General features: G+C 43.4%; 1 protein-coding gene across 12 annotated transcripts in view; it reads right to left on the reverse strand.

The window, feature by feature from the left end:
* Nucleotides 1-429: 429 nt before the first annotated feature.
* Nucleotides 430-25,884, reverse strand: part of JADE1 (jade family PHD finger 1) — a 59,253-nt gene continuing 33,798 nt past the window's right edge. For 11 of the 12 annotated variants that reach the window (XM_019419496.2, XM_019419544.2, XM_019419533.2 and 8 more), the window contains 7 exons: nt 25,574-25,761; nt 22,810-23,021; nt 18,907-19,074; nt 17,461-17,577; nt 13,338-13,859; nt 7,824-7,941; nt 430-4,285 (listed from right to left, as the gene is read on the reverse strand). In XM_019419496.2, the coding sequence (XP_019275041.1) occupies nt 3,375-4,285; nt 7,824-7,941; nt 13,338-13,859; nt 17,461-17,577; nt 18,907-19,074; nt 22,810-23,021; nt 25,574-25,761 (2,236 nt within the window). In that variant the 3' untranslated portion in view covers nt 430-3,374. The remainder of the gene's footprint in view (nt 4,286-7,823; nt 7,942-13,337; nt 13,860-17,460; nt 17,578-18,906; nt 19,075-22,809; nt 23,022-25,573; nt 25,762-25,884) is intronic. The other variant, XM_053901253.1, reaches the window with a different exon arrangement.

Genomic DNA, 25,884 nt, shown 5'->3' on the forward strand with positions numbered 1-25,884 from the left:
ATAACCCCAGGAGAGGTAGTGGGATGTTATCCTTTTTTACAGAAGGGAAGATTGAGGCTTATGCAGGGTAGGTGACTTGGCAGAGGTCACGTGTCTAGCTCCAGTTCAGCCTGTAAGCCCAGGTCTCTCTGATCCTATAGTCTGAGTTGCTTCACCAACAGTTTATTTTCAGATCAAAAACTGTATTCTGAAAAGAACTCCAGGTGAGAAAGGCCAAAAATCAAACTATTATCATTTTTCATTGTCTCACCATCAGAGTTGAGCCAAACAGCAGCCCTGTGGACCTGTGCTCTTCCATAATCTTGTTGCCCGCTATGGTTCTTACTCCTAAACTGTGAGACAGGAAACGTACACCACCCATTCAGGACTGCTGTTTCATACACACCTTTAAATATTTAGCAAAATCAGATTTCAAAAGACACTTAAGAATGTATTGCAAAATGTACAGCATTTATTCACATACAGACAAAAAGGCACAAATTCTACTAAATAGTTCAACAAAAAAATACAGCTGTCCTCAACTAGTTTTATAAATACTTTCAAAAAGGGGGTAGAAATAAATACAGGATTGGGCCATGTAATATAAAATAGTCATCTCTACATATACTTTGTTTAATTTCTGATTTTTAACTCTTCATGCACCTTTTTTTTTCCAATTTTAGCTGAATGGACACCAAGCTAGGCACATAGTGAAAAATCCTCTGTACAAGGTTACAAATGTAATGACAAGTTCGTCCATTTCAAAATAATTAAGATTTGTACACAACACATAGAACCCTTCATTTCGATTTTGTGTTTATAACCTAACAAATGACATTCCAGGCAACTTTACAAAAGTTTAACTAGCCTACATTTTGACATAATACATTGATCATAATCAAAGATATTTCTTGGTCAGGATGCACAAGGAAAGATAAAGCTGAAAAGAAAAGAGCAAATGGTTCCACACTAATAGAGTGCAAGTGGGTGGGTGGGTGTGTGGGCTGCTGCTATGGCCGCCTCATACAGAGTTCCCAGCAGGACATGAACTAACTTACAAAGCTATCATTACACTGTCAGAGAAACCGTGCTCTATACCATTTGCATTTCAAAGCAGGAATAAAAAGTGTGGGCTTTTTATTTTTTGTGTTTTGTTTTTGTGTGGGTTTTTCTTTATTTTTTTGTTTTGTTTTGGTTTTTTTTTTGGTTCAGCATAACTTGGAACTTTGAAAGCTTTTCAACCTAAATGTGGGGAAAAAACAGGTAAGGCATTATTTTTGCACAAAACTAGCATTCCTAAATAGTGCAAATGAATCTGGTACCTCTTAAAATGGTGAGAGGTCATATACTTACTAAAATTTAGATTTTCTTTCTATGGCTTGACAAATTACCCCTCTATATATTCTACTCTCACCCAGAGCTGTTGCTGTGGTCAAAAGGTTAACTGTGAAAAGTGTCCACCTTCTTCCATATCCAGCAAAAAGGTTTCTGCTCATATGCAAAAAAATCTGATTTTTAAATTACTAGTGAATGTACAGCTTGGATCCATTAGGAAACTCCTAATATCTGTAGCAACAGCTTATCTGGAGAGCAGTCTTTCAAAATGAGCCCTGTAGCTCAAAAATAGTCAATCTAAAAACCTGGGTCATTCTTTCCCCTCCCCTGAATTAGCTACTAAAATGTATCTGAAAAGTTAAGACTTGGTTTGAAAATGTCATACATACAATGGGGATGCATCAGATCTACTATTTGATCATCCGATAAAACTTGCATAGCAAGATGGAATTCAATAAGCCTTTTTTGCTGTTGACAATCACCTGGAAGACTTGAAAGGTAACTACAGAACTCAAAGCATCACTCATTAAGTATCAGAATGTCCCTGCCACATGGAAACAGATGTATAAATGAATCAGGAATCTGAATACTGATATTAACAAACTAAGGATAATTTAGGGGAAGTTGGGCTTGTTCCAAGTGCCCATAATTCTAAATCTCATTGCTATTTAAACTTTCCTTCTCTTAAGTTTGATTCACAACTACATTGAATTCCAAAGAAAATTAACAGGACCTTAACACTATCCACTGTCTTAATACATATGCACTGCAGTGAGTGCAAAAACAGAACATTGTACTCAAATTTAATGCTAAATTCATTATTGCTGATAACTTACTAGTTATTGCCATTTGCAATTAGAAAGTCCAAGTTACGAATTGGAGCTTAGAACTCTGACTCCAGGAAACCTATTACACTTCAATCTCTTTCCCGTATAACCTTGGTCAATGGTAAGAGGTTATCGCAACTTATTGCCTTTCTATTGTTTTTAAAATATAACTTATTTTGTTTTTTTTTTTTTCCTTTTTTTTTTCTTTTTTCTTTTTTTTTTTTTTTTTTTTCTTTTCCTTTTCCTTAAGGAATCCGTTCAGGTTGGAAGCCCAGATTCCCCAACATACGCACTAGTGGTTGGCTCTGGGCAGTTATGTCACCAGAGTCTGGAAGTTCATCACTTAAACTTGAATAGCCATTAGTATTGTTGGAAGCCAGACGGCCAGGTATCGCCAAAGGCCAGGGAAATCCCAAGCTGGCCCAGAAGGCAGTGGTTAGGGAAGAGGAAGGTCAAAGGTACTGAAAACATGGAACCAGCTGCCCTTTCTCACAGATAGAACTTTCTAACGGCTTCACTCTCCACCAGTCCCATTTCCACAATGCATTCAAGTGCTTCAGGCAATAGGACCTAGCTACATTTACCCCAGCTCTCCAAGCTGCAGCAGCTCTACCCTGTCCCTTCAGATTTGCAAGTAACAACCTTTGTTAAAATTCTCTCTTTCCCATCTGCAATTATAATTTACACTTGAATTCCCTAGAGTTACTGAAGCTTCAGAGCTGCTGCCTAGAACTAGAATGCAACAAAAACAGCCTTGTGGGCCAAAGTATAAACAGGATTTCAAGTTCTACCACAGTCCTAGAAAGTAAGTTTTATGGGCTAATAAATGGTACGTGAGGGTTTCTCAAGAACTGCATCTGATTCCGCATATTCAGGTAACCAAGAGTTTGTGCTTTGGGAAGGATACAGAGGGCAGTAAGAACTCAGGAGGCTTCTGTGAGCCTTGCCCTCTTTAAAGACTTATTTCATTCATTCTTATTTTAGTGTTTAATTCAACCTCTAGTCTTAGCAGTGTCTTACAATCTACTCTTGTGTTTCCTCAACAAGTTGCAGATAACACACTTCTCACAACAATGATTTATAAATGACTCTGAAAAAAAAAATTCAATCTGACTTGCAAGTAAATGTGTTTGCGTAGCTCAGGAGTGATGGGTTTCTGCGTGTCCCCTGCGTCAGAGCTCCCGTCTAGCAACTCCGTGACAAGCCCGCGGTGCTCCCACACCATCTGTTTCATCAAGAGGCCAAGATGCTTCTCCTGATAATGTCTGTCCTCCTGTTGATGGTGCTGCTGGCGTGTATACATTTCTTCTCTGATGCCTCACTCTCTGAGTCACTCATCTCTACATCAGGGACATACCCGTCATTCTCATTGTCAGATTTTAATTTGTTTTTGGCCCTTTCCTTAGCTGGAACTCTGCCTAGGCCCAGATAGGGGTAGTCTGAGTGCTGGTGGCAGGCCCCCTCATGGGCCTCTCCCTGCTGCTGCCGTTCCCCCTTCTTTGGAATCCGGAATCCTCCCCAGTTCTTCACCGGGCTGGCAGGCGTTGTAGGCACTTTGACTGCAGTCTGGTTATAGTTTACTCTGATTAGGGAGCCGTTGCACTTGGGCACTATCTCCTTCCTTGTGCCGGGTGCTGACTGCCCCCCTCCAGGGGAGGTGGTAGCTCGTGTGCTGTCCAGATGCCTCTGGGACATGTCTGTGGACCTGAGAGGCTTGTGACTCTGTTTACAAGGTCTGTCCTTTAAGTCTCCCTTACTGAGATCACAATGGAAACGATGGTCTCTTCTGTCCCCGTGGTCGGGCACCACCACACCATTTTTCTGTTGTGCTGACAGGAGACGCGCTTCTGCAAAGGTCTTTTCAAAACTCAAAAAGCTCTCTGGGACCACCATCCCCTCCCTTCTACCACACAGGTCTGGCTGCTTCAGCAGGGCTTTGCCTCCACTCCCAGTGCTGTTCTGCAATGGATCTCGCTTATGGGGCTTTTTCAGCGAATGAACCAAGGAAGTACCCATTTGCTTCCTGAAGAACGCAGAATGCCACTTCAAGTCCTCTATCTTGGGAGCATCAGGGCCCACAGAAGGACTGTTGAACAAAAGCATGTTTTCCAGTGAGGACGAGGAGCAGGAAGATGAAGGCACACCTATGAACATATAACCACAGAGAAAGAAAAATTACAGAGGCAGATCCAGAACAATTAAATTCTAGACCCGTGGCATGGCCCTGTTAATGCAAACTTCCCACCCAACACTACAATATACAACCACCCCATTTATAAAATTTTGGTTTTTCATATAAAGATATTACCTGCCTTGAGAATCTGCATACTCCATTCAATATGCTCTTATTTTATAAAATAGCTGAAGCTCACAAACTTTTTAATGAAACATCTAAGAAAAATATTTTCTGGGCACCTGGGGGCTCAGTTGGTTGAGCATCGACTTTGGCTCAGGTCATGATCTCACGGTTCATGAGTTGAAGCCCCGCATTGGGCTCTGTGCTGACAGCTCGGAGCCTGCTTCAGATTCTGTGTCTCCCTCTTTCTCTGCCCTCCCCCACTCGTTCATGTTCTCTCTCTCTCGAAAATAAAACATTAAAAAAAATTTTTTCCTTCAAAGTAACTGATCTTTCATAGAGGAATCCATGCCAAATCCATCTGGTGGTCAAGCACTGCCCCTACCCCTGCACCTGGCTAGTCACCTGCCTTGCCTCCCTACAAGACAGCACCACAAGGGGAGGCAGCAGGTCTCCACAGTTTCCTTCTCCAAAGTAAATATACCCTCACAGGGCCATAGTGAGGATACATACATGTAAGTACATGAAATGAGAATGGAATGTTTAAAATCATTCTTGACACATAGTAAATGTCTTTTAAAAAGGTTTACGATTATATGCAAAGCCCATTTGTGGAATTAAACTGAATTGTCATCCAATGTGAGGATAGGTTAAAATGGTGTTTTTCATTTCTGATGTAAATCGCAGTAACTAAATTTCACAGTGCAACCCAGTAAAGTTTACATTTCATGAAATCATATTAGCCTTCACCATGTGATGTGGCACTCTGACATTTTCTATTCTATGTCACTTGCTTTTAATGCTGGTGGTGACCCACTGAATTCATCTCACAACCAACTTACGACTTAGAACCCTTAGTGTGAAAAACACTGAGTGAATTTGTTAACACACTGGAGTTCATGGACCACATTTCTGCAGGAGCCTCCAGGACATCTATAAAGAGCCGATTTCATGTTTTGTCTCCCATAAAGGATAAACCACCAGGAAAACAAGGCTCTGCCAGACAGGAGCCTACATGCGGCCTCACTGCTCAGCAGACAAGGACCCTGCATGTAAACAACAGAGGTGGCAACTCTAAACATGAACCTGCTATGGACAGTCACAGGGGAAGGGGTTTTACAATCTGCTGGGCTAGAGATGTGTGCTTTCTCAAGAATTAACTGTTAGGGCCACCCTTCACACCACATTTCTTTTCCTCAGTCGCCTACTGTGGGAAAACCAAGGTAAGAGGGACTGACATTTTCTAAATTCTGATTTCCATCTACTGGGGATCCAGGTCTCTGAAAAGTCTCTGACTCATGACCTCCCATGAGCACGGTCTCCACTGAGGACACTCTCATCCAACAGAACGGCCCTGCTCATTCTCAGATTCACACACCAGAGTCTAAACCGCAGACCGTGACTGACACTTAGAAGTCATGGCTGTCCTCCACCTGAAACCATCTATCTTATAAGACATGAGATCCACTTGGGGCATGAGTAAGAACACAACTGAAAATCTAAAAACTGGAAAAGAAAAGAAACAGGCATCCTGAAGGTTTCCCCTTCATTCCCTGTGGCATCCTGCAGTTAGATTAATGTTGCTTTCAACCCATCAGACTCAGTATGGTTCATATCTCAGAGGGATGGGAGGGTTTGTTTACCTTCTCTGGAACAACAGTAGGTTCTCATTACAGCCCTGTTACACAAAATACTTCCTAACCTGGGTAAGAATCTCAATCACCTACCCAAGTAAAAACCTCAGCCATGAAATGCAAAAAGCTGCCTGCAGTATCCATGAAAAATGACCCTTAAGTGAAATCAGATGAAAATGCGCTTTACAGCTTATTTTTATAGGCAATCACTCATTACATAATACCTCAACAAGAGTCACAGAAAGCCCTCCAATGGCAAAACTCCACAGGTACAACCCGCACTAACGGCCCTGTGCAATGGCAGCTCTGACAGCTTGGCCTCTGCTGGCTGGACACTGGCCGATCGGCACCAGACAGCCTTCCATGTGGGCTGTTTGTGTGAGGACACAAAGGCAAGGGATAAAACAGGTCCCATTTATTTGCATTCAAGTAGGAATAACGAACAAAAGAAGTTCACTGGAAAGAATCTGAATCACTTATGAACCCTTAGAAAAACTTACTTCAACTCATTTTAAATCACAACTATAAACTCTAATGATACATCTGAAAACTATTCTCAGGAAGAAAACAGGTTAACATTAGTAAGTTAATGCCATTAGTATTAACTATGAAACACCTCAAGAATATCATTCAAAACTCCCTAAGCTTTTTTTCTCTTTGTTCAGCTGACCCAATTTACCTCTAGTTCCATACATCTGGTTACTTTTAGGTAAACCAGAATTCGGATTTCCATATAATAGGATAGAACAATGTCTTTGTTGTTTCTACATGTCAGTCATCTACAGAGACTAAAAGCCACAGAAACAGGAAAAGCCAGCGTCTGTGCCTGCATGAAGTGCTCCCACATGAAGGGAGCACTGTGAACACTGATGCTCTGGCCCAAGGGCAGAGCAGGGCCACAGAGCTCACCGAAGACCCGCCAGACCCACCCCACACACCTCCTTCTCTGAAACCCTTACGAGGCCAGCTGTGCAGGGCTCACGTTCACAGAGTGTTAGCGCTCAAAGACGCATTAGAGGTCATGGTTCTGAACCAAGCCCCTTTTACAGATCAAGAGTCCCAGGCAGGTTCAGCGACTTGGCCAACTTTGCACTCCACCTCCAAGTCACTGAAGTGCTCTCCAGAATTGAGCAAGTTCCCCTTTTCACTTGACCTAGCCCAGAAAAATTAAGTAAACACTTGATGCTGAATCTCAAAAATATTCAAAATTCCACCTACACCAAAAAGTACACTGTGAACGTTATCTAAACATGGATATGTGTCTTAAGAACACAGTCTTAAGATACCTTATTTATGATATGTTACAGATAGATCCGAAGGCTAGATAATCCATAAATCTTTACAGGTGTCCCCATGACACTTTATACATTTATCAAGTGCTTTGCAATATAACGTAGAAGTTGCTGTTTTGCTTGCATGTCACAATAGCTCCCAGAAGGAAGCTCGAGATACCTTCCTCATATTACACAGGAGGAAATGGGGGAGCCTCTGAAAACTTAGGCTTACTTGTATTTGGCCTATAAGGAGAGAATTTAGGATTCGACCTCTAATTGAGGTCAAATTCATAGCCCTTTTCCCTATTACCATGATGCTTCAAATGCCAAAAGATTTTCTTTGAATATCAAAGTCTGTGCTATTCAGATTCTCCTATAGCATAAATAAAAGAAAATTAAACATTTTTTTACCTTAACAGAACGTTAAGGTTTACAAACCCCTGCACTATTGTTTGACCTACAAGAGCTTAATGCATACCTGAAACTCTTTCTTGCTCCAAGAGCTTAGTGTAAAGATTGAATATCTGTTCCTGGACTTTGCACACAGATCGCTTAATCTTTTCCCTGCGGGTCACCATGTAAGTGAGGTTCCGAACCTAGAACGTAGAGAATAAAGATTCTAAGTAAGTAATACATTATAACGGTACTTTGGTGTTGGTTTTTTTTTTTTTCCTAAACATGAGAAATTTGTCCCGCTAGGGTCTTGTGTGACATCTGAAATCAAGATGTACTTCAAACACTTTATCCAATCTCTAATCTCCTTTGGGGCTGCTAACTAGGATTCCACATATACCCCTCAATGTAGGGGGCAGCACAAAAAAGCCTAGGAACTCAAAAGCCCTGCCCGCCCCCACCACCCCCAGCCTGAGGCTCATCCTCAGGGGAAGACTGCCGGGGTCCCGGTCCAGACTTGCTACCTCTTGCCAAGGAGCTCTGCTTACCACCCCTCAGTATCCTCTTTCCACCAATTCTATTATCTAAGGCTTTAGAGCAGTTCAGAAGCCACTTTGTCAAGCATTTTCTGAAGATGGAATTAGGTAAGCACAGAGTCAAGGGCCATCACAGGAGGAAACTCCCTCCCCCCTCAAAAAAAAAATTAACCCTGCACAGAGCCCACTAGAAGACCAAACGGTCACCAGGAAGCCAAGTAAACTTGTCAACTGGATAGTTGAAAGGTGAGTTCACAGGTAGCTAATGTGTTCCTAGAGTGTGAAGCTAGGTAATGTCCTCACTTTGCCATTGACATGCCATCAACATCTCAAGGCCAGCTCGTGTTACCACTTGAAGAACTGACACTGCCCTTGTCAGGAATCACCTGTAAGTAACTGAAAGGACCCAAGTGCTAAGAGCTCCACTTTGTATCCCATGGCAGGCACTGGGATCACGTGCATATGCTAACAAATATGAACTAGCCGACACCCAAATCTGTTCCCCATTTTTAAAGCCACCTGTGATCAGGTGATACGAAAACAAAATAGTAAACCCCCTTAAATCCTTCAGTCCTCAAACCTACTGGGAAACCTGACTGGATTATTGCACCTGAAAACACAAATGTCAAATTTAACACAGCAGGGATACAATTAAACTTTTTCAGGAAGATGAAGACAAGATGCCCTAAATAGCTCAGTGGCAGGAATGAAGGGACGCTGCATCCCCATCACGTCTTCTGTCCAAGGCAGGACTACACTCCCCTAAAAACTCACGTTTTCCAGAGGCTCGGGCAATCCCTTCCCTGACAACCTTCCTTGAAATGGGCAAGTTTGAGTCACCAACCTTTTCTTCTGTTAGAATGGCAACAAGCCACACACACGACTGCACTCTGGCTTCTGTGCACAGACCTCCCCCAGGGTTTCCAGTCCTTTTAGACCCTAACAATTCCAGCTGTTCTGTCCTGAGTTGTACTCAATCAAGGCAGTCTTGTTTGCAAGAGGACAGAAGGCATAAAGAGGAACAGGTTGGCTGGCTTTCACACTGCATCATGGTGCAACTTACTGGCCTAACACCAGGTCACCAAGTAAGGCTTCTGCTGACCCTAACCAATTCACGGACTATTTAGGATGTTCCTAATATCTCTCTTCTTGATGTGTAGACAGACGTGTGTGTATGTGTGTGTGTGTTCTTAGAATTAAAGAACTGAAAAGAAAATCACTCTCCCTGTCTCAGAGTAAATATTATTTTGGTGTAATTTACCTTAGCTAAAGCCCGTTCTGACAGCCTCAGAACCCCAGGCCAGGAAGTAGGTGTCTTATAAAAATCATGACCAGTTTGGGGATACAAGTGGCTAATAGGCTATTGTCTTTGATAAATACTGTTTCACCCAAGGTGGATATTAAGAGTGGAAGCTCAAAAAGAAGAAGGGGCAAGACTTAGATCTGTAGCACAGATTCAGAACTTTTGGAGAACAGTTTTTACATCAAGACAAAGCATCCAACTTCTGGAAATAGGAAATGGAAACAAATTCTGACATCCTAGGAGCAGATAAGAATCCTCTTCTTTTCAAGTCAGAGGTACAGCCAAGATAACTTCCATTTCCCTTACTCAAAATTATGCATGAAAACAGAGTATCCAAACTTCACATATTATTTAAATTCAATTTTGGTAGCTTCAACCACTACCCCCAGGAAAGGCTTCCACCCTGGCTAAGTGGGCAAATTCTACTTCTTTCCCCCATGATCTCTGATGAGAAACCTCTTCCTATAACCCCAAAAAACTAAGGCCAGGGTGGATTTTCAATGGAACAAATCAGCCCATGAATAACCCAGGCCTAGCTGACCACATTTAGAACAGTGAGCGCCCTGAACTTTTTTCCCTCCCTTATGCACAGAACACTCCTCACACAGCTTCCATCAGCAGTCCCTGTAGTAGAGCTGGACCGAGGCTCTATCCTCAAAACATACCCTGCACGTGGCCCTTCCTGTGCACTACTCAACTAAGTGTCTTCCCCTGCTGACCAAAAAAAAGCCAGTTCATGGGTGCACTCTCCCTCACACCATGTTAAACCAGAGTCCGGCTTTCCCCAAAAGCGGTGGTTCTCAAACAGAAACATGTGAGGACCCTAAAACACAGAATGCTGGCCCCTACCCCATTTCTGGAGTCAGAGGTGAGATCCAAAACTTGGCACTTCTGTGAGGTGTCCAGGGAAGGTTGCTGCTGGCTGGGGCCCACACTCGGAGAACCACTGCCCTCGGGAATCCAAGAATGGTTTCAAGGGGTTTTCTTCAATGCCAAAACACTCCTTGCAACACTAAAGCTTAACATGCCTTTCATCCAGGGATAACTAGAACCTCTACCAGATTTTCAAAGGTGATCATTCCACTGTGTTGAGTAGGATAGCCTCCCAGGGGCTGGCCCTTTCCGATGACCCAGCCACAAGTGCACAGGCAGTATGTCTTTATCTGAGCACGTACTCATTTACAGATGTTTACTGCATCTTTTAAAAGATGTCTAGGGGAAAGGAACCCCACCAGAGTGAGTGGCAGCCTCAGGAACTTGACATAGCCACAGACTACACATCAGCAATGGTGTCTTCTTAAAAATGTTGGTTCTCAAACCCTCCTAAAATCCACTCCTGCCACCTTTCTGATCCAGAATTGTACCCAGGTGTGCAATGCCCCAAGGTGTGTATTTGCAAAAAAGAGCTATTACCATTATCAGTTATCAGTGGTTTACATTTCTAATGAAGTCTACTTATTTGTCAGTTTGGTATTGACCACAGCCTTGATCACAAACTCGTGTATTCTTGGATTCTGCATACCTGCTGTGAACTACTGTGTGAATTAGAAATCCAACTTAATTGAAACACAAAGTAATTTGTTATTTGTTCTGGTTACCCCTGCCCTGATAAGCCTTTGGCCTGACATATACTTGTTGTCTATAATTACAAAGAACTGTGCAGCTCTCAGGAGCACAGCAAATATTTCAATTTTTAAAACCTGGAAAACATATTTTTCATTATAATAAGCCCATTTAAAACTGACACTAAATTCCCTAAGATCTCTTAAGCTTTTAATAAAGTAAATGTAAGTAATGCCACACACACACAAAAAAATCCTGATTTATTCCCTGTTTCTCATACATCATTGGTATCATTCTACTTAAAACCAACAGTGATGACTTCAAAAAAAAAATGTTTAGAATTATAAGTGCATGTTAATCTGAGTAACTTAAGTACAGAAAAGAGTTAGTACACCACAAGCATTTTCTACACTTTTATTTTGTGGTGATTGTGAGACAAACACAGTCCAAACATTTAGACTTCTCGTCCTCCCTCCTGAGGACTATCTGACTCCATAGCTCATGCACCCCAAGTACAGCAGTTGTCAGGCTGGAATAATATAATGGCTTCCCACCAGGATTCCAGTTTATCCTCCTGAATCCCTTTCTCAGCTCTTAACAAAAACGCCACACACACAATGTGGTCGAGGCGAGGTCTTCTTTACACTCACCACCAGGGGGGGCACGGCAGCACAAAAGCCTCACAAACCCTCCGGCGCTTCACGCCTGCCTCTCCTGCTCGGCCTCTGCCTGAATCTGGAATCCTAACTTGGTCCTGGAAGGGGTGTTACACAGCTAGTCCTTGGGCACTCAAGTCTCGTACTAGAAGGATCTCTAATGAACACTTAATACTTTCGCTCCTCTGCCGTCTAGAACAGGGCCATGCAGGTCTCTGTGAGATCTGCATCTTTGGCTTAATACTGCTCCTTTTTTTCCCCTATTCCTTGCCTACACTCTCATATTTCAAATCATCTACGTGTCAGATCCTCTCCCAGGCAGATGAATCACACCCTGCTAATAAGTGAGGTGCTTGGGGGAGATGCGTTAACCATTTCAGGCCACTTGGGTGCCTTTCAGTGCAGGATGCTTCAGGCCAGAGAGCCTCAGTCCCATCTCCTCTGCACTAATGAATTCAACAGTAGCTGGCAGTCAGGGGAGATGACACAGAAGATGCTCTAAGATGTATCCCCAATTAGCAAGTCTCAGAGACTACCTACAGGGAGCAGGAGGCCCTGGAGGGAAGAGAGCCCATTCCTAATTATTCCAGTAGCAGGAAGGGAGGTCCAGACTGGGACTCCAAAGGTAATGGAGAACTGGGGAGGCACAAAACAGCAAACAGTTGAGGGAAGTGCCATCAGCTGAGGCTCCAGGCAGCCAACAGCCACTACGTTCAGCAATCCAGTGGTGTGATAAACTAGTGTCCTGAGCATTACAAGGGGCTCCTCAGACAGATCAGATACCCCTATGCACCAGGTACCCCACCCCACACCTGCACAGACACACCGCATAGACACACATGGGCATGGACACACAAGCAGACACGCACAACATACAGACACTGCCTCAGTGATGACTTAGCACCTCGTTGCCAGGAGTACCCTCTGGAACAGATATGCACGTGTATATAAGATCATGCACACATATCAGCACCCACAGCCTGCTCTCCTCCGTGACATTACTGGAATGTCCCTGTGAATCAGCCAAGAAATGAAGGTGGGCCAGAGAGGCGGTGCTTCGCTCTCCTTGATGAGCCCGTCACAAGCACCCAGTGTTTCCCCAGGTTGAACAAGAGATCTCTCTACTTCTGTCCGCCCCCACCACGAATTAAATCCACCTGGTTTTCTTTTCTAACTCCATTTGCAAACAATTCTGAGCCAATCCTTTGGTCATTTTCCCTGGGGCTCAGTTCCCGCTAGTACTGGAATGAAAGGCGGAGGGGACACACCCCATGTGATCTTACAGAAGAACAATAAGGATTAATAGGAAAGTGTTTTAAAAATAAATCACAGAGAGGCTCCCCACTCTGTGGCAGTCTTACACATATGTACAATGAGTTTACCGGCCCATAAGTATATTGAACCAACACAACCTCATGCTGCAGTATGTACAAGGGTCTGAGAGTAAATGAACTGGCTACCATTCCTTGCTCTGGGCGAGCAGCCGCCTCTTTGCAATCTTCTTTTCTAAGTCACTACAAGGTGTCAGTGTCAATCATTACCCTCTCCAGGTCCTGCCGCAGATGAGTGAACAGCTGCAGCCTCCTAAACAAGACATCCTGCTCCCGCTTCGCTAGATTGTCCTCTTCGTCTTTCTTTGGAGTGATCAAGGGCTTGTTGAAGTTGACCTTCCTCTTCAACTTCCAGTACTGGTACAGGAAATCCACTACTTCCTCAGGCAGCCGCAGGGCCCTGGCAACATCCAGCAGGTTGACGAAGGTGTAGAACTCATCTTCCAGCTGCTGCAGCTTCTGCTTACGGACACTCACCCGGTGGGCCTCTTCTTGATTCTGCTCAAGGCTGGCAAAAGGCTCCAGCGGATTCCGAGGGGAACACTCAGAGGCCCCATTCTCCTGAGTGGCCCCCTCACCGAGGCTCTCCTCGGGTTTTCTATGTGAGCTGTGCTTTGGGCAGTAGGACTTGAACTTGACTTCATCGTTCTCCGCCAAGATGGTCTTCATCTCCAGGCCCCGGTCGAAAGCACAGGTCACGTGAAAGGCTGTGCGGCAGTTCTTCACAGAGCACTGGTAGGAACACAGAGAAGGAGAGAAGAGACCGTTATGGAGTGACAGGGCTGAAGCCCCTCCAAGCCAAGCACCCCCCATGCGTGCGCACACATGCGCGCGCACACACACACACAGGAAGAGCAGCACCTCGAACACGTGCCGGGGCAGGACATTCTACCTGGATCAACCCTGATACACCGAGTCATATTTTAAGTAAGGTAAGGCTTGGGATTTAAGGGAACTCTTTAGGTGAAAGGTTTGGTGAACCAACCCTTTGGCTGAAAGGTTTGGTGAACCAACCCTTTGGCTGAAAGGTTTGGTGAACCAACCCTTTGGCTGAAAGGTTTGGTGAACCAACCCAACTCCCAGAAAGGTAACTGCATCCAAAACGCCTCTAAAAGCAGACACAATTATACAAAGGCCACACACAAACAAAGGTGGTCTGGCACTCAGATTATATTTAAAAAGAACATGTGCTCAACATGCAGAGTAAACTTTGAAGCATTAATTGGTGTTCCTAGATTTGAACTCTTTTAAAAGCGTGCTTATATTAAAAGGTTGAAAAAGAATCTCTTCAGGAAGAATGACTGCTAGTCAGAGTTTTTAAAGGAACGTGAATCCTCATTCTCACCCCCCAGCCAAGAAGAGCCCAACACAAGCGGAAAAATAAATGCTACAGTTCCTCCAAGCAGCCAAGGGCTGCTCACGTCTGAGGAGAATGAATGAAACAACTCCTGGACTAGTAGGAAAGAAAAGGAGAGAAGAGAATCCAGCACAGGAAGGCAGATGAGAAAAGGTCTCCTCACCCGTGAAGAAGCTCCAGCATATGCAGAAGGCTCCAGGGACCAGCGCAGGCCCTGCACGGAGATCAGTGTGCGCAGGGACTGGTAGTACCGGCTACTCCCAGCGTCACGTGTGCCTGACTGCTGAGCAGCAGAACCATGAAGGACCTGCTTCCTGTGGGTCACAGGGAGGTCGACCTAGAGACCAGGCACCACCCAGCCACGCCTTCCTCCTCACTGAACACCTTCCCTCTCACTGCCTGCTCAGGGCTATAATTTAGTGCCTTGATTCAGATGGCAAGCCAGAAGCCCAGCAGGAGGAAAGTCATTAACTTCTCCCCATCTGATCTTGCTGGGCGAATCCCTGGAAGGAGGTTCCTTGTGGTGACTAAAGCCAGTCCCTCAAAAGCAACACTGTATTGTCTGAGGCCAAGTGATCCCCGGGCACACCAGGGCTGCAGAGAGGAGCAGAACCCAGTGGCCCAAGGCCAGCTTGAAAAGCTTAATTAAACTCATTCAACAGACCCCGAATCCCAGAACCACAAATGGCAGAGGCTTGAGTTGGGGTTTTTTTTCCCTCATCATTTCGGTATTTAAGAGGTGACTCATTGCCAGCCATGATTTCTTCCATTTTTATAAAGTCTCTTATACCCACAAGTACAGAAAATCCAGCTCCCTTCACCATTCCCATTACAAACACTTATAGCATATGAACTAACATAAATCTGTTAATTTTACCTATAAATAACCTCAATTCCAAGAAATGTGTGAAATCAGCTTTAGTGGCAGAACACACACATACACACCTGGCCACTATCATCAACATACAAAGTGCTCCTCCCTTCTAGCGCGCAGCCAAGCGGGAAGTCAAAGTGGGAACAGATGACTGAGACGCTATCTGGGTCTGGCTTAACCTACCCCTAACCCAGCGCTCGGACCTTAAAGAGGAATGAGCTGCAGCGGAATATTTACACAGGACTTTGTAAAGGCGCCAAATGGCCTTCCTCTGGGTTTTCCTATTCAGGTTGACTCAGCAAACAGATGTTACAGAAACATAAACCAGAGCCTCCACAGCTGCAGACATTTCAGAGAGGAATTCTTTAATAAAAATCATTCTATTCTGTGAAGATATGAAAAATCATCAACCTTAGTTGGCCTCTTTTTCAAGCTAATGTTCTGGGAAAAAGAGGTCAGTGGCAACAAGAAAAAAAAAAAGTAATTTTATCGTTCTCTCTTCAAAAGGGAAACAAAGGTCTCATTTACCCACCTCTCACAAACATCAGTTCAGGACCTGGATAGGTGTGCTCAGGAAAGGGCATAAATTTTATCCTCGGAAGCACATCAGGTAACATGGAAGGAAACAACTTCCATTTCCCTCGGTCTGCCTCGGCTTGTGTCCTGCAAGTGTTCACGTGGGTATGTCTATACAGAAACACACTCACAGGGTTCTAATGCTTATTTTTCATTCTGAGGCTTTTTAAAAATTTTTTCTTCCATTTTCTCCCAAAAGGCCAGAGGGTCTTTGTCATGTTTTAAACAGATTCTATTCACATGCAAAACCCTGCACTATTTTCAAGGTCTGCAGCCAAATCCCACCAGCTATCTCATGCCCCACCCTCTGAATATTCGTTACATTCTGGATTCTCGAACTCCAGTGGAGGTGATAATGAAGAAAAGTAGAAATACTAGGCTTACAAAATGAAAAAGTTTTAAAACCTCCAGTCAGTAGATAACTTTACTGAAACAAGATTTACCAGCCAAAATACAAAATGATTTTGCCCCATGAGGTCATTTCTTCAAAACCTAAGACTGGCAGTTTGTATCTGTGCTCATCTGTTGTGTTTTCTACATCAAAAGAGAAGCCACTACTCCTAGAATGTGTCACTGAGACCGGTGGCCCTGAGCTGGACTTTCTTCCCAGAGGAAGAGCTGGACTTGACCTTGAGAGCCAAAGCCACATACAGCATTTGAAGCCTTGGCGGAAACAGCATCTTGGTCATCTTAAGTCATGACTCTAAAAGCCAATAATAACATGAGCCCCAGAAGTCAATTTCTCAAGCAGAATTTTAGAAAACATGAAAAAGTAGCACACCATTTACATTCTCTCCATAATCCTACCTAAAGATTTTCTACATTTGTCTGTGTGTGGACATGGAATATGCAAGCAAAATTTTTAACATTATTGCTTCTTCCCCCCAGACACACACACTCCATCCCACACATCCTAGTTGCCAGGAAGAATTAGATGTCCAACCTGTACTCAGATAACACTTCTGCAAACACCTGGTGCAGCACCTCATGGGTGTCCCACTACCCAGTTGGTGCTCCAAAGAATCTTCTCTACCAAACGCTAAAGTTATTAGCACAGCAAGCTGATTTGGAATAGTGCACATCTAAGGTCTCAGGCACCCCATGTGTGCACCAAAACTCACAGAGCTGGTCTGCCACCAGCCGCATTAAGTGCAGGTGGGAAGGTGGCCAACCCTCCAGGGTCAAGAATGGTTCTTCCCTGAAGGTATCTGCCTGTGTAAAGAGCTGCAATGCCAGGTTTGGGGCAGAAAGGTAGAAACCAGAAATGAACTGATTTGCCGTACAGCTCAGGTGGACCTCTGACTTGCTCTGTGATTGTTACAGCTAAGGTTCTGGTTACGCTGGACACAATTCGCCAGCTAAAGGTGTTTATACCCCGCTGGAATCACTCCTCAGCAGACTCAGAAGGGCTGGGAGAACCTTGCCCTGCTTTCTGGATTCTAGTTCCATGACCAAATCCTCTAAGAGTTCACACAGCCCTCCCTCGTCCAGCTCCAGAACAGAGCCATCATAACTGAGAGGATTACCTGTATGGAGGCCCCAAACTTCTCATTGCAGAGGCTACACACCAGCGCCCACCGACTGCTGGGGATGTGAGACACCTTCGTGATGGGTTCCATCTTCTCGGGGCTGCCAATGCTCACCTACAGGCCCAAGGAATAGCAAGACAGGGTAGCAAAGGCCATCAGACCAACAAGGACTGAGCATGGACAATAGAAACTCAAAGATCTTGTTTACATGCAGACCTCCTACCTGATAGCGACAAGGGGCAGGCATGCAGGCACTCTCCTATGACAGGAAAACCCCTACTTTAAAGCATCTGGACAGGTCAGGGGCCAGCTCTGGTCCAGTAGCAGTAGAGAGTGGAGAGCCCAGAGCACATGGCCCGTGCCCCGTGCCCTCCATGCATGGGGGTAGGGGGAGAGGGAGGAAGGGGAGTTCAGTTGACATACATGTCCCTATTTATAAAAACACTCAGATAACCAATAATATTCACTTCTCACCTGAGTGTCTGACAGCAAAGACAGTTATGTATCAGGACAGAACTATCTAATATACCTCTGGCCCACAATGAAGTGGTAAAGACTGAAAATCTTAATTTTAAATAGTTTGTGAACAATGGAGTAAAGTAAATATAAACTAATTTTAGTACCTCTCTCACTGAAGAATACTATTCTCTTCAGTCAGAAAAGATTATTACATTCAAAATGGAAAATTACCAAGATAAATAAGGTATCCTCTCTGCATTCAGCCTGGATCACTGAACTGCATAGCTGTTAATACCAAACCGTGAGATCCAGTTGTACCAAAACCCAAGTCATGAAACTACAATCCAAATCATCCCCAGATAATTTTCCTCAGGAGGAAAAATGCACCCAAAATCACACACCAAAAGAAATGCTGAAATCTGAATCACAAATGATATTCTCATAGTGAGCCATGCAAATTAAATTAGTCAAGGTCTGGGACTTGAAATAAATTAGACCAGACCTGAAATTAAAAAGGTTGAGGCTAAGTAAGAATTTTAATAAAAATCACAGAAATGTGACCTACAGCAGTGGCTCTTTAACCATGCTACATGGCTCCCCAGGCCAAACGAAAGAGGTAGTGCTGATCCCTGGGGAAGGACATAGTGGCACCCAGGCCAAAGTTAGGCCACACTGCAGGTCCACTCCCGGGAGCATGTATCAGCAGTGGGTTGGCCATGACACGGTTCTGAAGTGAAGTCTGAACACCACCAACTGAGAGTCCAACTCACTGCTGCTTCCAGTTAACATTTCCACAATATATACCATGACAAGATGACATTACACTTGAGATTCAGCTTGGGGGGCAGGGGGGAGACAGCAGTTAAAAGCTGTCTTTTTACTCATTAGCTACAATACCCCTTATTTATGAACAGTTCCCCACTCCCGTGCCCAGCTAAAAACCAGTACCTCCTGAGCTAAGCTACTAGTAAGAACCACACCTACCTCAGGGATCCACAGAGCACAGCTGACATGGACCCATTTGGTGCCACTGCGGGTAGGCTTCATAGCTCCGCCTTTCTTGGGACACAGCAAACACTTTGGCTGAACCCCTAGGGCACATGTCCGGCATAGCCAACTACCCTCTGGGACCTTGAGGATTCCATAACAGGCCTGTGAAGCCATTCCCCAAGGAAAACAGAGAAAGAAGGTAGATTTACTTTTCCCCATATACCTATTAATTTAAAAACACCTAGGATGATTTTAACAGAGGTACTCCCAGGTCCACCTAGCTGGAGACCCTCTCCCTTCAGCAAAAATGCCAGGCAGCCTGACAGCAGCAGCCAGGAGGTATCTGGGACAACACATACTCATTTACCAGGGGACAGTCCTGAAAACACCTGGAGGACAAAAAAGTTTCTAGAAATTCTGCTTTGCTGTGTGGCTAGAGGCACCTATCTACACACACCAAATTTTTAAATAATGGGCAGCAAATTCTTGAAACACTTCACAAGGCTAACTGACAGGAAGCTATTCCTCCTCTGATTTGCTGATGTGGGTGGGATACAAAGTGAGGGGAAAATGCACAAAGCAGTTGAGTCTCTGAAAGCTGTTCAACGAGATAGCCTCTGAAATAAGAATGGAGTGGGGGGGGGCCTGGGTGGCCACTATCAATACAGACTACTGGAAAAACAATTTTTAATAGAACTAAAAGATACTATTAAGGTTTCAAATACTTAAAAAAAAAAAAAAAGCCTGTATCAGGCATTCTAGAGAAAGTCCCATTTGAAGAGATTTTTATTTTTATTTTATTTTTACTGCAAAATCAAGTCTAAGCTAAATTAAAAGATTAAGTACGGTATGCCTTAAAGAGAAGTCTGGAAGAACATGTCAAAAGGAAGATGAAGTAGATGTTAAGGAAAAGAGATAATGTGGCAACCAACTCTTGTTGGTTTCGGCTCAGGTCATGATCTCATGGTTCCTGAGATTAAGCCCTGTATGTGGCTCTGCACTGACAGTGCAAAGCCTGCTTGGGATTCCCTGTCTCTCTCTCTCTCTCTGCCCTTCCCCACTTCCATGCTCTCTCTCAAATAAATAAACTTAAAAAAAAAAAAAATAAATAAAAATGAACTAAGGAACATCCACATTCTCACAGCTCAGCAAACTCTACTCACTAGACTCTATCACTCTCCCAAGTGAACACAACAGGCACAGAAAAATGAGACACTGAAGACAGAGATAATTTGGTCTCTTTACCTGATATCTATTTTTTTTTTTTTTTTTTAGTTTTATTTATTTGAGGGAGAGAAAGGGAGAGCACGAGTGGGGGAGAGGCAAAGAGTGAGAATCCTAAGCAGTCTCCACGCTGCCAACATGGAGCCTGATACAAGGCTCGATCCCACAAACCAAGAGTTCATGACCTGAGCTGAGATCAAGAGTCAGACACTTAACCAAATGAGCCACCCAGGTACCTCTAGCTGCTATTTAAAATAAAGCCTGCATTGCACAAAATGACAAAATTGAACAAGATAGCCTGAACTGCTGAAATCAAGGATTTTACAACTAAAGTCATTAAGATGGTTCAAAAGAAAAGGTAAATGCTAAATAAGTGAAGACACAAAACCAGGATGGTACCAGGAGCACATTCAGAACCTTTAAATATACCAAATTGTTCAGAACTTTATCCTCAAATGACCCAGAAGTCAGAAAGCCAAGAGTCACGGTAACATAGCTCCGATCCTCCAGACAGGAAAAACACAGCCACTATGCAATGTGAATATCCAGGACGCAGAAAGGAAACCACAAGCATGAGGAGCAAAGTTAAGTAACACCAAGATTGGAGCTTAGGAGCACTAAGTCGGTGCCATGAGTAAGCCACTGTCAACACAGACTTACTGGAAAAAAAATTTTTAATAGAACTAAAAGATACTATTAAGGTTTCAAATACTAAAAAAAAAAAAGAAAAAAAGAGAAAGAAAAAAAGTCTGTATCAGACATTCTAGAGAAAGTCACATTTGAAATGAGATTTTTTTTTTTTTCCTGGAAAATCAAATCGAAGCTAAATTAAAAGATTATGTACAGTATGCCTTAAAAAGAAGTCTGGAAGAAAACGTCAAAAGGAAGGTAAAGTAGATGTTAAGGAAAAGAGACGTGACGTAAGGAACAGAGGACTGGGCGCAGGTGTGGGGGAGTCTGGAGTCCTGAGTCCCAGTCCCAACTCTATCACTAAACCATACTGGGATCCTGGACAACCCATCTGACATCAGTGAATTCATTTATACAACAGGGGGTTCAACTAGTTTTCAAACAGAACCCTTATTTTCAAACAAAATTCTCAGGAAAAAAAAAATAAGTAAAATGGTATGAAAAATACTGAAACATCATCCAGGTAAATAACACCAGCAACAAAAAGGCAACATCCGTAGTCACAATCATCTTGACACAATAAAACCACTGCAAGAATTCTGCCATCTCAAGGAAATTTCCCAGATAATATGAAAACCTAGAGCTACAAGGTGACTTGTAACAACACAACTAAAGCAGAGACTGTGGCCTCACGTCTCCCTGTCAGGATGAGCTGACAAGAGGCCACCAGTAGTGACATCTCCAGGCAGAGAGGAAGCCCATGAGGAAGACCTATTATAAAGAAAATGATGAAGAAGAATTTCACAGAACAAATTGGATTCTTCTTTCTGAGAGGTCACCCAAGGACCTATTGTACACGAGTCTCTCTTTTAGATTTGTTTTAAATCTCAACATCAATAGATGACAGACAACCCTTTAAATCCTAAGAGTATATATGAACATGTGTCCCCACAGAAATCTAAATTAGTTCATTATTGCATTAAGTAATAAATAAGACAGAAGAGCGTCAGCTGTCACAAGCTTTTAAAATCACCCAGTGCCTATCCTTACTGAAGCCAAAGGATTTACCTTTCTGTGGATGGTGGCAAGCAATGACCAGATGCCAACTGGCATCAGGAAGGACAGGAAAAAACGTTTAAGAAAAGGGACCTCTTTGTTCTTCTTCAATATCACAGTTTACATACTACCACACGTTACCAAGTGTTATAGGTTGAACTGTGTCCCAAACAGATATGTGGAAGTCCTAAACCCAGTCCCTCAGAATGTGACCTATTTGGAAACAGGGTCCTAACAGATGTCATCTGTTAAGATGAGGTCAGAGGTGAGCCCCTAATCCATCAGGGCTGGTGTTCTTAGAAGATGGCTATGTGTGAAGACAGACACACAAGGAGGACACTATGTGGCAACAAAGGCAGAGACCAGAACTATGCAGCTGTAAACCAAAAAATAGGTGTTAGCAAACCACCAGAAGCCAGGCAGGGGCAAGGAAGGATTCCCCTACAAGTTTGAGGGAACATGGTCCTGTCAACATACCTTAATTCAGACTTCCCACCTTCAGAATTGCAAAATCGTAAATAAATGTCTGTTGTTTTAAGCCACCCAGTCCTGTAGTATTTTGTTATGGCAGCCTAACAAACTAATAATAGCAAACTAACCACCTTTTAGGAATTGCTCTCCACCCCCCACAGTGTTAATATCTAAACTCAGGTGTGAAAGCCAAGGCAGAGGGGGCTCATATATTCTTTTTAAGTAAACCTCACTTCTATGGATAGAAATAAAAACAAGTGAGGGAAGGAGGATTTCCATAAAGGATCCTATTCTTCCAGTTGTAAAAAAAAAAAAAAAAAAAAAAGTAACAGGAAATACTTCAAACATTGTAAGAACCAATTAGAAAAAAGAGATATCGTCCATAGGGCACACTTCTTTAACTCACTAAGGACAGCAGGAAAACAGACCCTATGTGGTGTAAGACCTCTGGCCTCCCTGGTGGCAGATGAGCTCACATCCCAGGTGGCTCCTTTCTGGGCCTCGCTGCCCACATACCTGGTGCACACAGATGTTGCATTTGTCACAGAACACCATCTCATTGCCATCCTCACCATCAGGTGACTGGCAGACATCACAGACAACATCTTCATCATATTCAATCCCCAGGCCTTCTTCGGTCTCTATGGCATGATTCATATTGTCATAGCATCGCTGTTCAAATTCCTCCAGGACCCTCTCCATGGTGTATTCATCTAACTCAGGCATTCCTGAAGGAAAAATGCCACAAAAACATTTTAATACATCTATATTAATAAACATTACAGTAAGACAGTATTAATATATTTATATCACATCGTCTTATAACTAAATTCATCCTGAGTGTCCCATTTTCTACTGAAGAAGGCCTCTCAGACTGTTCAAGGAAGGATCTTCAAATTAAAAGGCAGACACAACCTTCCATGCAACAGTTTGTTACCTATGGACAGGTGCTGAAAATGTAGTGTTGTAAGAAGAAAAGCAAAAGATAAATCCCAAAAGGGTTTAAGGATATTAAATACGTATATTGTTAGATTATCATTTCATTACAACATTATAAACCACAAGTAACATGGAAGGGACTTCAAAACCATGACCATATATAAGAGTTCGGGTATTTTCTGAAAAACATTCTTTCTTGCTACTTAAAATGTTGCTCTGAGAACAGATTTCACTGTGAGCACACAAATGTTTTTAACTGGTTTATCCCTCCTCACTCTCTGAATTTACAAAGTTGAGATGCATAGTTAATCAGACACATGAAAGACAGAAACACAAGGAATGTCTGAAGCAAAGGAAACAGCTCATTGTGAATCAAATAAAATGCATTCTTATGCAAGAATGACCAAAAATAAATTTCAAGTGGTTATCATGGTTATAGGAGTGGTGGAAGAAAATAAGTCTTATCTCACTTGTGGAGATATTCCAAACTTCCTACAATGAAAATACTCATGCAGAAAGAAAAAACAGGTTAGACTAAAAATACTCTAAAAGAACATGTAAGTGGCAAGAAAAAACAGAAATGTTATTAGAGCCAGTAACTTTTATGCACTCTTGATAAATATAAAACCATCAAATTAACACTTTAAGTTTTTAAAAATCTGAAGAACACATTAGAGCTGACACTGTGATAAGCTCTAAGCACATTCAAAAAAGTCACCCAGCACCCAGCTATCACCTCATACCCTAATTACTGATAAGTTACTTGCCTGCATGGCCAGGGCACTCATATCTCAATTCCTCCTACCAGTTTTGAAACTACCAGTGGCTTTGAAAATACAATCCTATGCTCCATAATTATTTCTTACCATTACAAAGAACAATAAAAATAAAACAAACATCTTTAAGCATATGTTCAATTTACGTTACAACCACATACATAATCTGCCTTGCCAGAAGTATTCCACACTACCATTCAATCTGATGAGTTAGGCCAGGCTCATTACTTAAACCACCTCCAAAGCCGCCAGGGTCTCTGGCTATACCCCTCTGCCTTAAGACAGGACACCTAGCCAGTCAAGTGCATTACACTGGTCTTTACACAGCTACTACAAACCACAACTTTATAATCTTTGAAGCTGGAACTGAATGGTATTCTGTCCAAGGGAGCTCTGAACACTTATGAACAGACTGTGTAAAAGAGCCTCCTGGCTTGCTAATACCCTGGCTACTGAAACCTAAAAGCAGGGACCTTTGGAGATGGTGATATACTCTGTCAAACAACTTTCCCAGCTCAGTCTGCACCACTGCTCCCATGCCACAGGCTGGTGAGCAGCATGGCAGCAAAACAAACAACTGGTATGTGCCAGGCCCTGTGCTAGGTTCAGCGACTAACTGATACAACACAAAAACAGTCTTTGTCCCTCAGGGCTTTCAAATCTACCATCGAATACTCTGTAAATATCTACTGTGTGCCAGACAGCCACCAAACACCTCTCTCCCACCCAGGTCCCACAGCACAAGTTCTAATTAATCCTTGCAGTCTCTCACACAGAGCCCAGACTTGACCTCAGTGGTCCTGCTCATCACGACACTTCAGGAAGCCCTTGGCAATCAGAGGTGGCATGTGAGATGAAACCCATGTGCCATCCTGGTCTTGACACTGGGACGTGCCAGCATATGAGGTACAGAAGCTCCAAGCTGTACACATACACAAAAAGATCAATTTATAGAAAATAAACCATAATGGGCAAAGCGCTCAACTAAGGCGGGGGCTTCACGGAAGGAGAGCCCGGACAGAGGTGAACAGGGAAAGGGAAAAGCACTCCAGGTTTGGAGGACTCAAGGAGAATCACGGAAGTGAGAAACACAAGAGGTGTGTTAGAAAACAGTGAGCCTGGCTAGAGTGGAGTTTAATATGAGAAACAATAGGCCAGAGCTGAGGAAAGGATCTGAATGACATTGAGGTGGGAGGGGGCGGGGAACACAGCAGGAAACTTTGTAGACCAGACCCTCCTGTCATCTTGGGGAAGTCACTTCATTTCTCTGGGCTTCAGTTCCCTTGAGGTAAATAAGTGAGGGGGTGGATCAGGGCAGAGATGGGGAATCCTGCCTCCACACCCACAGACAACATCCCTCATCAATCCCACCACTCTGTCTACCAGCCGCCCACAGACATGTGCCATAGCCAGACAAGCTGATCTCCAAAAAAGAGCCCACGATTCTGAGACTAAAGCTATGATGAAGCTGCCTTCAACAGGATATGAGCTTCTACTACTCACCCAGATGTCTAAAATTCTTCTCATCATTCATTAATAAAACAATACAACCCATGGTCTCTCACCCATCTCCTTAAATTCCTCATTGGTCAGTTCCAGCCATGCAGCATCCATGTCGTTGAGGTCGTAACGACACACACTGTCAGCCAGCGTCCGGATATCAACATAGCCCAACTCTGGAGGCTCGGAGCCCGGTGAGACAATGTATTTCTTGGGCCTGATGAACATGAGGGATTTCTCTTCAGACACGACCCTAGTTAACAAGAAAACAAGGCAGCCACGTTACCCTTCCTGCCACATGAAAGGAATTCATCACAAGGCCCAAAGCTTGCTTCCACTTCCAATGCCCTAAACCCCAGGTTCTCACCAGACAAAT

The sequence above is a fragment of the Panthera pardus genome, unplaced genomic scaffold, assembly GCF_024362965.1.
Source record: "Panthera pardus isolate Hobbes unplaced genomic scaffold, ASM2436296v1 HiC_scaffold_13, whole genome shotgun sequence".
NCBI lineage: Eukaryota > Metazoa > Chordata > Mammalia > Carnivora > Felidae > Panthera > Panthera pardus.